This window comes from Miscanthus floridulus, chromosome 9, assembly GCF_019320115.1.
Source record: "Miscanthus floridulus cultivar M001 chromosome 9, ASM1932011v1, whole genome shotgun sequence".
Classification (NCBI taxonomy): Eukaryota; Viridiplantae; Streptophyta; class Magnoliopsida; order Poales; family Poaceae; genus Miscanthus; species Miscanthus floridulus.
In genome coordinates, this window is record NC_089588.1 from 77,077,345 (window position 1) to 77,092,231 (window position 14,887).

A 14,887-nucleotide genomic window follows, 5' to 3' on the forward strand; every position below is an offset into this window, starting at 1 on the left:
CAACCAGGCATTGATATAGACGTGTTCCTTAAGCCCTTGATGCAAGAAATGGAGAGGCGATGGAGGCATGGAGAGCAGATGTACGATGCGTTCCAAAAGGAGGACTTCATATGTAGAGCAATAATATTTGTTACTACCAATGATTACTCGGCGTTGTTTGCTTTGTCTAGACAGATCAAAGGGAAGACGGGATGCTTGATTTGCTTGGATGGTACTACATGGATGTACCTGGATGCATCCAAGAAGATAGTTTATCTAAGGAACCGACGCTTCTTAAAGATAAGTCACAAGTACCGCAGCAAATTGTTCTTTAGATTTTATGACAACGCCCCAGAGATTGAACCCCCTCCGGAGAGACGTCATAACGGAGAACACATGTACAGAATGGTGAAAAACATATGCGTCGTCTATGGAAAGAAGAATCCGGATGGGACGAATAGAGATAGAAGCGCACCTCCTGTCGAAGGCGTACCTTTCAAGAAACAATCGATCTTTTTTCAGTATCTGCCTTATTGGCCAGACTTAGAGGTCCCCCATGCCATTGATGCTATGCACGTGCAGAAGAATGTCTTTGAGAGTCTCATTGCTACCTTGATGGACACAGGCAAGTCAAAGGATGGTTCGAAAGCACGGAAAGACATGGTGCAGCTAAACGTGATGCCACAGCTTCACCGGGTACCTGAGGCTAATGGAAAATACACTCTGCCCGCGGCGTGCTTCAACCTAACACCAGACGAGAAGAGAGCTATATGCACTTTTCTGAGAGGGATCAAAGTCCCGACTGGGTTTTCAGCAAATGTAAAGAAGCTAGTGTCGATGAAATTTAAAATTTGAATTGTTCAAAATTAGTGACAAAGATAGATGACTAGATTAAAATGATAGAGCATGATTTTAGAAAATTTTAGGGAAAAAAACCATCACATTTGGAGTTAGTATGAAGGAGAAAAACTAGTTACAAGTTTCAGCCACAGATTAAAAAGAGAAATCACACTTGTTCATCATTGATAATCATGAACAGCTGTGATTTTTCTTTTTAATCTCTGGATAAAATTTGTAACTAGTTTTTCTCCCTCATACTAACTCCAAATGTGATGATTTTTTTCCTAAAATTTTCTAAAATCTTGCCCTATCAAGTTAGTGTGTTGATTTGGTCATTCTTTTCATCTGACAAAGTTTGAGCACTTCAAATTTTTAAATTTAAAAAAATGACAAGTTCGAACAAGATTTTTAACCATTAAATGATTTCAGCTAAAAAAGTGATGAATACCAAAGTTGTATAACTCATCAAGATCTACAACTTTTATTTTGATCATTTCTTCATCTAACAAAGTGATAGTAAACATTGTTCACAAATCAACATGTTTCTCATATAGTTCATGAAATTATGAGTCATATGTGAATTTATGAACAATATTTACTAATACTTTGTCACATGAAGAAGTGACCAAAATAAAAGTTGTAGATAGTGAGGATTTCAACAACTTTTATGTTTATGACTTTTATTGTTGAAATCATTTAAGGTTTCAAAATCTTGTTTGAAGTTGCCATTTAGTGAAATTCAAAATTTCAACTGTTCAAATTTGGTCAAATGAAAATATGATCAAAATAAACGTTGTACATATTGATGAGTTCTACAACTTTGGTATTCATAAGTTTTTCATCTGAAATCATTTACACTTCCAAAATATTGTTTCAAGTTCAAATTGTTTGAATTTCAAAATTTGAATCGTTCAAACAAAGTCACATGACAAGATGACCAAAATAAAAGTTGTACATGTTGATGAGTTATACAACTTTTATGTTTACAACATTTTCATTTTATTTCATTTAATGCCATAAAATTGTAGTCAAAGTTTTAAAATTCAAATTTTTAATTTTTGTTTTTTTCTATATTGTTTTGACTACAATTGTTTATATATATATATATTTCTTCATATATAGAATAATACAAAATATTATATTTGTGCATATACACAATTTTTTTTATATTACTTTGTGTTTTTATGATATAAAAAATATAGAATTTATAATTTAAAAAATATAAACTATTTGTAGGGGCGGCTAGATTAGGAACCGCTCCTACAAATGCATTTGTAGGGGCAGCTAGATCAGGAACCACCCCTATAAATGTATTTGTAGGGGCGGTTGTATCAGGAACCACCCCTATAAATCATCCCAACTATATATACAAGGCCGCACACGGGAGTTGCCTGTTGGACGCTCTCTTCTTCTCCGACGCCGTCAGGCTGCCTCCCGGACCTATCCCGACGCCTGCCCCGCGCGCCCCCTCCCCGCACCCGCTCCCTCACCATCCTCCGCCGTGCGCCGACTCGCCCCTCGCCACAGTCATTCCCTCGCGGCGCAACCGTGCCCACGTTCCCCACGTCGCCCCTCGCCGTCGTCCGGCCCTCTCCCGGCGGCCCCCCTACAGATCCGGCCTTCGCTGAACTCGGAGAAGCTGCGGCACCTTCAAAACGCCCCGGATCCGAGCAACTCCGCATCCTCTTCGGTGGTTCACAGTCCTAGCGGCCGGATCCGGTTTGCCAAGGTTCGTTTCTTCCCTTTTCTACCATACCTACTGTTCCCTTGATGCAAAAGTGAGTCGCATAACAGGTACTACATCATGAAAGGGTTGCATTTGCCTGCATGTAGTTGTTCTACCACATTTTTAGTCAGTCCATTGCGTTTAGCTTTGTTCACAGTTATTGCTTTTGTTGACAGTCACTTTTTGTTTACCTTAGCTTAGAGTTTACTCTTGTATTTCCTTAAAATCCGAATCACCATTATGCTGCAGACGCTTCAGAAGAATCACAGTTAGCTTTTCCATGCTAGCACCTTGCCAATAATTTCAGTTGGGGGATTATCTTTAGTTTTCCGTTACGGCAAGTTTTACAGTCTAACTCTCCCAACTATTATGCTTCTATTGTCTAGCGAAAGTCTTAATTTAATTGTGAAATCTTTGGAGTACTGTATCCTTGAAATTGAACTATATAAGGTCGCCGGTGACTCGGCCACTGCCCTCCGGTGTCCCGACTATATCAATTGTACTAGCACATGTGTCAGTTCTCAATTCTTTGGAGTACTGTATCCTGGAAAGTCTTAATTTCTGTATGTTTGGTTAGTTTCAAGCCGTTAATCAATTGTATTAGCACTTGTGTCAGTTCTTACTTCTTAGACCATCACATTAATCAATTCGGCTTCAGACAGGGTGAATTATCTAGTGCTCCATCACACAAAGCACACATTTATATATAGTGTTTTATGCATAGTTTTTTTTATTGATCCTCCCCACTATATCATAAGGATCTGATCTCATATTCTTCGTAAGTTTTGGATGTGGTGACGCGTATTCAAACTGATATCCATCACTGGGCCAGCCTGCTGTCAGGGTTCTAGCTAGGGTCAGCGTGCTGTCTCCCAAGTGTTGTCTGCCACTTCCCCAATACCGTTTCAGCACTTGTTTTCCTATTTTCTGCCCGTCAGACAGTGCAAGTCCAGTTTTAGGTACAACGGTAGCGGTCGTAGTTTGTAATATCTTCATTTATAGCGTCCATTTGGTTCTATTTTCTCCACTAAAACTTATCAGGGAGTTCTTACTTCTTAGACCATCACGTTAATCAATTCGGCTTCAGACAGGGTGAATTATCCAGTGCTCCATCACACAAAGCACACATTTATATATAGTGTTTTATGCATAGTTTTTTTTATTGATCCTCCCGACTATATCATAAGGATCTGATCTCATATTCCCCGTAAGTTTTGGATGTGGTGACGCGTATTCAAATTAATATCCATCACTGGGCCAGCCTGCTGACCATCACGTTAATCAATTCGGCTTCAGACAGGGTGAATTATCCAGTGCTCCATCACACAAAGCACACATTTATATATAGTGTTTTATGCATAGTTTTTTTATTGATCCTCCCGACTATATCATAAGGATCTGATCTCATATTCCCCGTAAGTTTTGGATGTGGTGATGCGTATTCAAACTGATATCCGTCACTGGGCCAGCTTGCTGTCAGGGTTCTAGCTAGGGTCAGCGTGCTGTCTCCCAAGTGCTGTCTGCCACTTCCCCAATACCGTTTCAGCACTTGTTTTCCTATTTTCTGCCCGTCAGACAGTGCAAGTCCAGTTTTAGGTACAACGGTAGCGGTCATAGTTTGTAATATCTTCATTTATAGCGTCCATTTGGTTCTATTTTCTCCACTAAAACTTATCAGGGAACTGTACACATTTATAATTAGCTAAACTCATTCTAGCACAGATGACTTGTTGAAATGAGATGACATCTAATCTGGTAACTCAGCTTAAGGTGCTATGGCAAAGGGTTATGGCAAGCATGATCAAACTAATGTGAACTTGACTGACAAAATGGCGAGATGGATACAAAAGTATAGTCTGGTGCTATTTATGCAGCTTTAATGCCAAAATTAACAAAAAAAGGCATTTATGCTAGGTGCAGTGCTTTATTGGCATTTCACATGTGAATACGGGTTCTTAGCATTTCACATGTTTATCATCTTACACGTTTACAAAGTACAAACTAGTACTACCTGTATGAGCTAGATCATTATATCTTCTATGATAAGAAAAACAAGACATAAAAACATTTGAAAAGCTCAAGAAATGTACTTGCTTGAAGTATGAAGTATTTGCTCATTTTGCCTGTACTTCTATTACCATGCAAATTTCTGTGTTAAGGCTCATTGGGTCTCCATATATAGGCAATACTTGCTTGTTATGAAGTATGAAGTACTTGCTTGTTAAGGCTCATTTTGCCTGTACTTCTATTACCATGCTCATTTTGAAGTATGAAGTATTTGCTTATCTTGCTTGAAGTATGAAGTATTTGCTCATTTTTGCGTGTACTTATATTTGAAAAGCTCAAGAAATGTCTTAATATTTTCTGGTTTTCTCTTCTACATATATAGGCAGCCATGAGCTATGGCCATAAAAACATATATATTAGCTAGTGATCTGAAACATGTATTGCAAAAATCATCAAATTATTTGGTTCTCAAACTGTTAAATTTAAGGTCAGACTTGAAGAGTTCACAAAATAGTATATTACATTACGATTGTTGTCTGCAATTTTTGCTAGCTAATAATCAGTACACCCCCTCAGTGCATCCTCCCTGTCTAATTAGCACTATTTCCTAGTGGTATATGTGGACTGATTAGTAGCTTTGATGAGAACTTGGGTTATTAATTGAGACCTAAGGCACTTTGCAATGATGTTTCTATACATTCTTAATAGTATTATTTCCCATCCGTGAACTGTTGGTACTCGTTTCCTGCCATTTGCAACAGCTCATTAGCTCATTAATCCTAGCTGTTCTTTCATTGTATGCTTGCAGCCTTGCACTTGTTTGTTTAATTAATGGGACTTCGATTCATCTAGTTTCATTTTTTGGGAATAAATATCTGCTAAGTAGAAATAATCCTTGCATTTATATTATTCTTCTTACATTGTCATTTGTATGCTTGCAGCCTTGCACTTGTTTGTTTATATTATTGTGGCCGGTGGCTACTAATCTTCTCTGTACTTGCTGTCTTCTCTGTACTCCTCTTCTACTACTACTCTCCTCTACTTCTACTACTTCCCTACTACTACTGTCTACTACTTCTGATTGTCCAATCTGCTTATCAGGTTCGGAAGATATTAAGCATATGATGGTCTTACATTGTCATGTTGCTTTTTCTGGGAAGCAGCACCTGCTTTTTTTTTTGCCAAATCTCTCCTCTCCTCTATTTGTTGCCACCTTTCCTATCCTCTATGTTTTGGAAGCAGCACCTGTTTTTTTTTTTGCCAAATCTCCCCTCTCCTCTCCTCTCCTCTCCTTTGTTTTGCCGATGATGAAATCGTCCAAGTCCATACATTATATGGAATATGAGCTGATGATCAAGAACTTGTGAGGAACTTGGCATCATTAGCAGCCGCCCCTACATTACCTTCTCTCTTCTCTGTTATGATGCCTTGATGCTCCAAGTTCAAGATCAGATGATGTTTGACATGTTTCTGAGGCCTCTACCACTGCTACTTCTCATTTTTTATATATTGTTGTTTTATAGGACTACATTGGTTTATAGACATTTTTGATTTTTTATACCTTCTCTCGTACCTAAAGCACACTTTCTTGCATCTATTAGAACAAAGCGCGAAATAATGTCGCGGACACCAGACAGTGCAGCCTGATGCCCCGAGCATGATGAGCAGCCAACCCTTGAGGAGCAAGCACTAGAGGACCAGCTTACTCAGGAACAGTTCAATAAGGAGGTACAAAATGATCTAGAAGTGATGCTTACTCAGGAGCAGTGTGACAAGGAGGAAGGCCCCGAAGGAGAGGCTGCTAAAGGCGAAGAAGAAGAGGATGATGCTGATGATGATTCAGAAGAGGGATATGTAAGTCTCGAGGATCCTTTCCCACGTGAAGCCAGAAGGAGGCCAACGGAGGAAGATTTGGACAAGGACTTTGACCCGAACGAGGAGGTAGGGAAAAAGCCTTAGCTTGTAAATTTTGTTAAAGCTTTGGCTGTGTTACCTCTGCTAACACTTTGACCTATCGTATATACAGGTCCCTCCTGAAACTCAGAAAAGACGATGTCGACATCCGCGACATCTCACTGGACAAGATGGAGTAGAGGAAAGGAGAGTAGAGGAAACAACCACAGAGATAGATCACGATGCCTCTGCTCCACAACCTAGAGACACAACCACGACTACCAAGCCTAAGAGGAAACGAGGGGATAGAAAAGGAAATCTATATCCAGATAAGGCATGCTATGTGATAACGGAGGTTGGGCCAGCAAGGGAGGTCCTTGAGCCGAAGGAATTAAGAGGACGATTCCATAATGCGATCGGGGCCCTAGTAAGAGATAAATTGAACCCAGCAATCCCTAACTGGAAAGAGGTACCAGAGAACAAAAAGAATGAACTATGGTATAGGCACCTAAGGGTCAATTTTAGATTTCCGGAGGGTAAGCATGAACTGGTAAAAAAAATGCTTTCAGGATGATGGGAGAGGTGTTCCGACGTTGTAGGTCGGAGCTCAACACGAAGTATATCCAAAAGGGGTTAACTCCCTTCAAAGAGTTCGGCAAAATAAGTCCTAGTCAATGGGAGGAGCTCGTGGCTCAGAAGACTTCACCGAAGGCATTGGAGCTCAGTGCCCGTAACACCAAGCTGGCGAAGAGGAACAAACACCACCATCATCTAGGCCCCGGTGGCTACTATGCCAAGGAAGAGCAGTTTAGGAAGATGGACGAAGAGACCGCAGCTGTTGGGAATATCGATGTGACGAATCTGAAGGTACGCTCAAGGAACTGGATATATGCGAGGAGTACAGAATCATCCGGTAGTAATCTTAAGTTTGATAAGCTGGAGACCCAAGAGGCGGTATCAAGGATACTAAAATGTGCTGAAGACAAGGAGAAGGGCTCCTTCAATCCTTCTAGAGAGAGGGACGAGCTTAGCCTTGGCTTGGGAAACAAGGAGCACACAGGCTGCACCAGGGGGCTAGGGAAAAGGATGACCTAGAAGCAAGGATTCAAAGAGGACAAGCACATGTACAAGAAATATTGTCGAGACCGGGAGACTAGTCTTGAGCTCCAAGTGAAGGCTCTAGTTGCGAAGGCGCTGGAGGAGCAATGACTGTCTACGGAGCCACGGATGTTAGTGATGCCGCCGGGAGAACTAGCATTAGTTGGCAGCCCTCCGAAAGTTCCTAGCAGCCAAGGTTCCACTGTAGCCTCAACCCCCATCGATCGCATACGGGAACCAACTAGTTGTACCTTGGTGTTTCTAAGCGGCCAATAGAACACTGTGATGGAGGTGGCAACGGGTGTGGCACATCCTCCCGGTGGCCTACACCACAATAATAAGATACCGCCGGACCACACTAGGGTCGAGGTGCATACCGTGAAGCCCGAGTTCATGCAGTGGAGGATAGACTACGCAACTCCTGAGGGGCTGGTGTTACTCGGAGATGTTATTGGGCAGTTCATCCTCTAGCACAAACGGGACATTATATTGACTGCTTCTTCGCTGCCTCCCTCTCTCCCAAATTTGGAGCGAGTTGTTGAGGTTGGGGAGATATTTTCACCGTCTCGTGACCACCACGTACCTGAGATGCCACATTCTTCCCCGCATCCTAGCGAGCATGTGCCTGATGAGATACCACAACCTTCTCTAGCTCATACCAAGCAAGTGCATGATGAGATGCCACAGTCTTCTCAACAAGCACAGCTGATACATGAACAACGAGTGCCTCCTGAAGAAGGTGATGCACAAGAAGACGAGGACGTGCCTGAATGGGAACTTCGAAAGAAGATTCCAATCAACATAAGGCCAGTTTATGTTCCGGTGAAAGACGTCTTGTCGGTGTCCAAGTGGTATTTACATGACCAGTTCAAGCCTGAGAACCAAGTTAAACAAGTCCCAGAACGGGGTTCTGAGGAGGCCGTAACTAGCAAACTCCGCCAAATTGCAAAGCAGTATCCAAATGTTGATGACATCAAATGGTCAAAGGATTGCCCGAAAACATATGAAAGAGGCAAGCCCTTTATACCAAACTGGGACATCCGGCGCCTACCACATGGAATGAGAAGGTTCCATGATTGGTACTTGCGTGTTCTCCCAACGAGCATAGATCTCGTACAAGCACGCTTCCCCATTGGCACATTTGGAAGCCCAGCGGAGAAAATTGTCTTCGACTTCAATGACATGCACACATGCTTTCACCTGGGAGAAATGGAGATGAATCTAATTCACACGTGGTGCTTGTAAGTCCTTGTCCCCCCGATATGATATGAATGTAATCTTTGAATTTTGTTGTAACTAACTAACGCCGTGATTTGTAGAATGCAAGTGCACATTGTCAAACAAATGCCAAGTCTGAAAGCCGGGTATGTAGACCCTCAAGCTATAGCCCAACCAAATTTTAATTACCCTAAACAGTGGACAGTGGATGCCAAAGAGCTAGCTGTTGCAAAGACTCTTCGGGAGAAAGAGCGCATCTGTACGGCGAAACTAAAGGAAGAGTCCCTTAAGGTTGCGGCATACATTGCTCTGGCTTTCAAAAATCTACAACAACACTCTACTATATGGCTACCATACAACTTCGAGTAAGTTCAACTATATACTTAAAGCTTTGTTCGATATATTTTACTCGATGCAAAAGAGCTTATCTAGTTCTATGATTAAATTCATGCAGCAACCACTGGATTTGTATAGCCGTCGATGTCGGGAGGAGCATGGCATGGGTCTTTGATTCAATAGATAAGGACCCGGCGACATACAAAGACTTCATATCGATTCTCAAGACGTATACATATCGACAATCCTCATTAGCTTATATGTTTGTATACATACTTGTAATGTTCACTTATGGATACTAATAAGTTGTATTTGCTAAAATAATTCGAACAGGGCATTTAGGTTCTATGTCACTCATCATCACGGAAGGCATGATCCAGCGAGGAAGGAAAAACTGGCTATAAAAACACTATGTGTGGTAAGTGTAACTTACTTCTTCAGTACTCCGTTACAAGGCTGTCAAAAGCATTACCTAACATTTTCGTATGCAAAACACACAGTGCCCCAAGCAGAGGCCTGGGAGTGTACATTGTGGATACAATATATGTTATATGATGAGTAACACCAGTGCCTACAGGAGACACCCCTTAAGGGTAAGTTTGAACCTTTTCATCAGTAGTATAAAAACTTCGTACATGGTATGAAATACTAAACCGAAACTTGTTCTCTTGTAGTGGAGAGAAGAGAAAGGAATGAAAAAAGACCCATACAAGGATGACCAACTCTTAGAGCTCATCGGCGACCTTTGCAACTTCATATTGGACCAGATTGTACACATCAAAGGCGCCTACCATGACCGAGAGTCTGACTTAGGTAGAAATCCTCAGTACCAACACCTTCGTGAGACTGAAAGGCTAGCTCTAGGACATTGATAACAATGTTTATGTAATTTGTATATTAAATGATGGATTGTATACATCCTTACGAATTGGACTTGTAATTGTAGTTTATATAATACTATTGTGCTGGTAGTCGCGTTCGGAACGTTGGTCGCGGGGCGTTCGGCAACGCGAACGCTGGATGGAATACGCGGAAACAAACAGTTCTGCTCGAATTTGAATTGTAAATTTGAATTTTTTTTGCGGGAAAACGTACTGTAGGGGCGGTTCTAGATTGAACCACCCCTACAAACAGGTATTATAGAGACGGCTGGCACTACAGCCGCCCCTACAAATCGATTTGTAGGGGCGGTTGGTGATTGAGCCGCCCCTACAAATCGATTTGTAGGGGCGGTTTGTAATACCAGCCGCCCCTACAAATCGATTTGTAGGGGCGGCCTGGGAACCGCCCCTACAAATGCATGATTTGTAGAGACGGTTCGGTAGGGGCGGCTGGCCAAACCGCCCCTACAAAGGGTTACCAGCCGCCCCTAAAAATGCTTTTTGCAGTAGTGTCTCTGCCCAATTTAGGGTCGTGCAGTTAGTGGACCGGATGGTGGTGCGACTGGAGTTCGGGTGTGCAGCACTTGGTAGCTTTGGTAGGCCTGTTCGTCCTAGACTCCCAAAGATGGAGAGGATCTCTTTGTTTTTCTCTAGAGAAAATGGTAAAACACACATACCGTTGGAAAAGTGTTTTTGTATTTTGCTGCCTTTATGAATACGGTATTTACAGTTACCGCTACTGTTTTTTATTTTAGTCAAAAACAAGGTAAAATCTTGGAAACGAGCCTCGGTAACCGATATCTTCCAGTTTCGCTTTCACCCGTATCTTTGCATGACGGGAGTTTGATTTTATTCGGGATTTCGAGGTAATCATATTAGTGACATTCTCTCGTTCTTCTAGTCATTGTATCGTGACATTGTCATTGCACATAGCGGATGCGTCGCGTAGACATGGACGTAGGAGAGGTGCATGTAGGAGAGGTAATCATATTAGTGACCATTAGTATAAGCGCGAGTTGTGGACATAGCGGATGCGTCGCGTAGACATGCACGTAGGAGAGGTGCGAGGTGTTGCCGGCTCATCATGTCCATGCCCACAACGACCATATACAGATTCGTTAGCCAACTGCAAAGTTTTAGCGGCTCTGTCAGAGCCGGCATAAGAAATTTTGCTTGATCAGATAAACTTATATTGACAACAAAAAAAAAGGAAATTAAAAATTGGACACTGCTCGTGCCCATGGGGACGATTGAGTTGACCGATGTTGCAGCCTAGCCTTTGCCCATCCTCACGTCTCAGACCATGTCGCGGTGGGAGGGTCTTGGAGAGTCGGAGGTGTGATGAAATGGAGAACTCTGGTGAGTAGTTCGGCCGCTTCGCTTTGTACTTCGCCTGCTTGAGGATCAGAACAAATTCCCCATCTCGTCTCAGCCTCTGGAGTATCTAGCTAACTGGAGCTGGACACACGTCTTGTTTTTGGTCGCATTGAGGCGAGAGAATTGGAGCCTAGCTAGTATAGTATATGTCTATAAATCATCATCGCCCCAATGCTTTCGGTGTCCCTCTAGATCTTCTATATATGTTCTACGTTTATTAGTCCACCGTCGACTAGACTGCTCGGTCCTGGGTATGGAATTCTAGCGCACGATGGGACATGCTGCCCACTACACCCGACACATTCCTAGCCAACTTCCAATGGCGTTTCTATATGTATATATCACTCCACTCTTCCAGTCTCCGCGATTTTTGGTCTGTACATCGACCTCACAGCATTGCCCTCTACTTAAATTAATCTAATCTTGACTCACTTTGGCGGTCTTCACACTTTCTTTCCGTACACCAACCTCACTGCTACTTTGCCCTCTACATCACTTAATTGTCTTTTCCCTCTTTTCAAAGTCCTCCTGCATGCCTATCAAGCTTGATAAATTTCCATGATGTCTCTATCGTAAATGAAGTACCACTCAATATGTATGGTCACAACTGGCCGTTTGGGTAGGATAGATTTTCCAACTCTTGTGTCTGAATTGCTGTGGTGTCGACTTTCTGAGACCCCACAGCTAGTTCACGTGTTCAACCACGCCAGGTTTTGATTTGCTCTCCGCTCTTGAAGTTTACTGGATCAATCATAGATTTTAGACTGATGAACAGGGACGATCTGACTCATATATGTATGCAATATTTTTGCTTTCTTTCTGTGCATGCAGGACAACCGATTCTACAGGTTGCTTTGATCAGTCTTAATGGCAGCAGAGATGGTCAGTTCTGCGGTGGCCCAGGAGGCTGTTAATGAAGTCTTATCAAGAATCAAAGAGGGTTATGCCGAGAAGTCTGATGCAAAGGAGCACATAGAGAGGATGGAGATGGCGCACATCAAGCTAGAAGCCGCCCTTGAGGCATCCAACAAGTGGAACATCACTAGCCCACCACTACTGCGCTGGAGGAGCAAGCTCAAGCGTGCCACACAGGAGTGCGACCACACTTTGCGCCGGTGCAGGCAGCGATTGCAAGAAGAGGAAGAAGTGAAACAAGGGCTACAGAGCTCCTCCTTTCCTAACAGGGTCGCTCATACTGCCATGTCATTTGTTTCGTCAATGTTTAGCAGCGGTAGCGATGACAAGCTAAGGGGATCCACTGCCGTCCGGCGATTTGAGCGGTTTGCTGATGGTGCCAGCGAGTTCTTGAGGTACGTGGAGCTTGGTGGCACACCATGCAGATACATGTTCTCTGTGCCTCTTATACGCCATCTTCTCGCTGGCAAAGGAACAAAGGATTGCTTTGTTCATGGGGGCCAACATCTCTCATTTACTCTACAGCCCTTTAGTCTACCCAACCATGGGGTGGTGGCGAGCTTGGTATTCTTACTTGAAGATGGCAATGTGCCAGAGAATAATTTCCTTTTTGCCCTCAGCTTACAGCTCTCTGAGAGTACTGACATAGTGGGGGTTGTAGTCAGATGCCTGCAGCTGTTCAATCCGTACTTGAGCTTCACTGCCGAGACTGTAAAGACAAAACTGACCCAGATGCCAACGCAAGACTTGTGTTGGGTGTTTGATGCTTATTCAGTTTATGGCTGTGATGATCAACAGAACAGTCTTTACACCATGTATTCTAAATGGTTTCGACCAAATCCATTTTGTTGTCAACAACAAGACCATCCACATGCCCAGAGCTCCTCGTCAAAATCATTGACATGTGATATATACATGGAACCAGTTATCCAAGTGTATTTGCTAGGACATGTTGCACTGTCAGTTGGGAACAATAGGCAGAGCGTAGTCATCGATAGCGAAAACCAAACAAGCCCCACGAGAGACTTTCCAAATCTGAAACTTGGAGCACACTTCTCGCTTCATGCCTCTTTTGAAGATTTGTCACCTACTGTTGGGAGTTCAGTGTCAGAGATAATCAACGATGAAGCCAAACATTGTGCCATGTATGCAAACATTTCCTTTGAACAGCTGGGCGAGATCTTGATGCCAAAAGCAGTAGATTGCCTTAGTAGGAATCTGGAAGCTACCTCATATCATATGTCGTGGAAGTCCAAGCATGGAACCGCGTACCTTCGGGTCGAGAAGACCTCATGGAGAGCAACTACTAGGAAGGACAAAGTTGGAAAACGCTGTAAGCAACGGCAGGACAAGAAGGTTCCAGCTCAGGGATGGACAGGTGCTAACAGTGAGTTCATTATTAGCTCATGGGTTGCGCACAGGCCTGCCCAGTTGCAGGGCTCGATCGTTGACAATTGGATTCAGAAACAAAAGCGATCCATACTACCGTTGTTATTGAAAACTAATTCTTGCGTCCATGATTGTCCACTCACGATGTTGTTTTCGCAAGATTACAGTTATTTGGCAAGGAAGCTCAAGATGTCCAGCACGTTAAACCCCTGAAGGATTTCCACTTGTTTGTACTACCTTGATGTACACAAAAAATTCAACAGTTGGTGTGTGTTGCAAATATAAAATTATCTAGGTTTGACATATAAATGTAATACTCTATTCCAAATTATAAGACATTTTTGAATTTCTAAATACATTGTTTTTACTATATATCTAGACATAGTGTATCATGACATTCCTTTGTCTTTTAACGCTCCTGGGATACGTTCGTTCCCGATGTGTGGCCGGTTTCTCGTGGGGCCGATCCACACATGTAAGTAATGTGAGCATACATGACAAAAGCGTACGGAGGGTTTCATGAGAGCCTATGCTGATTGTCTGATTCAAACATGGGCGAAGGATCTGCAATGTATTGAAGTTGAGAGTACGAAGTTTATTCATAGTATGCTACTATAAAGTTTTTAATTATTAGTAAAAAGTTTTTTTTTAATTCAGCTACTAGCCGATGATCACGAGGGAAAATATAAGATATGCGTGCAAATGGGTAAATGGGCCTACAACACCTAGGTCAGATGTGTAAAAGCATGATCCGCTTCCCGGCCTGCGCGCTAGTACTGAAACAACCAACGTCCATTGGTTTGTACGTGCGAGCAACCATGTTAACCACTCCTCGTGCCATGGCAATGCTCTACAGTCTGGAAATGCAAACTCTAACAGGCGATGGTCGCATGGTTGCAACACCATGCGACCATCGTGCCAGCGCCGGCGGCACCGCCTCTGTCGAAGGTGAGTTAGGGTTTGGCAGTCTTCCCCGGCTCTAGATCTCTAGCGGTAGGCTGGCCTGGCAGTGGGATGTGGTGGGTAGGCGGTGCTGCGAGATGGCGGAGCGCTACCAGCCTTGGTGGTAGAGGCGGCAGTTTGGGGGGGACAGGGGTGGGGAAGTCTCTTTAGTGACCAGTTGATGGAGGTGGCGAGAGGTTGGGGTTGATGGGCGGGGGCGGAGGGCGGGAGGTGTAGCGAGGCGGCAAGTCGCTGGCGGCCATGGGCAGTGGTGAGAGGCGCAAGA

The 14,887-nt window shown here is 43.2% G+C and overlaps 1 protein-coding gene across 1 annotated transcript; it reads left to right on the forward strand.

Moving 5' to 3' along the window:
• The first annotated feature begins 11,976 nt into the window (after positions 1 to 11,976).
• Positions 11,977 to 14,005, forward strand: LOC136482186 (uncharacterized). The gene is made up of 2 exons (XM_066479421.1): positions 11,977 to 12,065; positions 12,187 to 14,005. Exon 2 carries the CDS (start codon positions 12,223 to 12,225, stop codon positions 13,870 to 13,872), a length of 1,650 nt encoding a protein of 549 aa, XP_066335518.1. The 5' UTR covers positions 11,977 to 12,065; positions 12,187 to 12,222; the 3' UTR covers positions 13,873 to 14,005.
• Positions 14,006 to 14,887: the final 882 nt, after the last annotated feature.